General features: G+C 36.2%; 1 protein-coding gene and 1 gene segment (V, D, J or C); one reads left to right on the top strand and one right to left on the bottom strand.

The window, feature by feature from the left end:
* sez6l2 (seizure related 6 homolog (mouse)-like 2) overlaps positions 1-960 on the top strand; it is a 70,293-nt gene that overhangs the window by 42,909 nt on the left and 26,424 nt on the right. The window lies entirely within an intron of this gene.
* Positions 1-960, bottom strand: part of LOC107989843 (Ig heavy chain V region MOPC 21-like) — a 9,076-nt gene that overhangs the window by 3,975 nt on the left and 4,141 nt on the right. Inside the window, 1 exon segment of the V gene segment in view lies at positions 759-960. This exon segment is cut by the window's right edge and continues 9 nt beyond it. Within this exon segment, the coding sequence occupies positions 759-960 (202 nt within the window).

Consider the following 960-nt stretch of genomic DNA (forward strand, 5'->3'; position numbering starts at 1 on the left):
TCTCAGTGTCCCAAGTGACGATGCTGTGTGAGTGCTGCCCCCCATGTCCATTTTATGCTACAACATGTCATTGTGCTTCCCTGAAACTTCTTATTTACACAGAATAAAATCAAATAATACCACTGTAATAAACCAAAAGTGACCAAAAAGACTCTTAGAGGGAAAGAAACAACAGAAATAATATCTCACAAAACACTTATTTTGTGAATTTCACACTTGCTATAATGTTATAACAATATTTCAATCATATTTACATTTTTGTTTCCTAACAAACATGTCATGTACACATCATCACTGATCAGTTCTCTTCAATTGTGATAATCCTGTGGCTGTGTGATGTGTACATTCATATTATCATACTTACTTTCACAGCATTTCAGAATAGACAATGTCTGGAATTTTATTTTACATTTTTATTGCATTAAAAACATAATTATCTTTGGAAACCAGGCCAAAAGTGGAGAAAAAATATTATTTTAAGGATTATTGTTGTTGTCACATAAAATTATTGTCAAAATTGGTGTTTCTGTTTTAATTAGCACTCTCAGACGTAGTGATGGACATTAGAGCATAAATAATGAGAGTCTGGGTTTTTAGCCGACTTGTGTTATTGTGACTTTGTGGTTGTTGTTAAAATACTCTTGATCTTTGGATGAATGTTCTCATGTCAGTTCACATGATAGAGACACAATGTGACCCGGTCGGTCAGCTCCTTAAAATGTTGATGATTTTGTACAGCTGTTAAACCAACTTCAGTCACTGTGGGTCTCGAGCACAATAATAAACTGCAGAATCTTCAGTCTTCAGACTGTTCATCTGCAGATACAGCTGTTGTTGGCTGTTGTCTCTGGAGATGGTGAACCGACCTCTGACTGAGTCAGAGTAGTGAATGGTGCTACTACCATATCTATATGCAATCCACTCCAGTCCTTTTCCTGGAGCCTGTCTGACCCAGTGCAT

This window comes from Cynoglossus semilaevis, chromosome 17 (assembly GCF_000523025.1).
Source record: "Cynoglossus semilaevis isolate Cse_v1.0 chromosome 17, Cse_v1.0, whole genome shotgun sequence".
In the NCBI taxonomy this organism is placed as follows: domain Eukaryota; kingdom Metazoa; phylum Chordata; class Actinopteri; order Pleuronectiformes; family Cynoglossidae; genus Cynoglossus; species Cynoglossus semilaevis.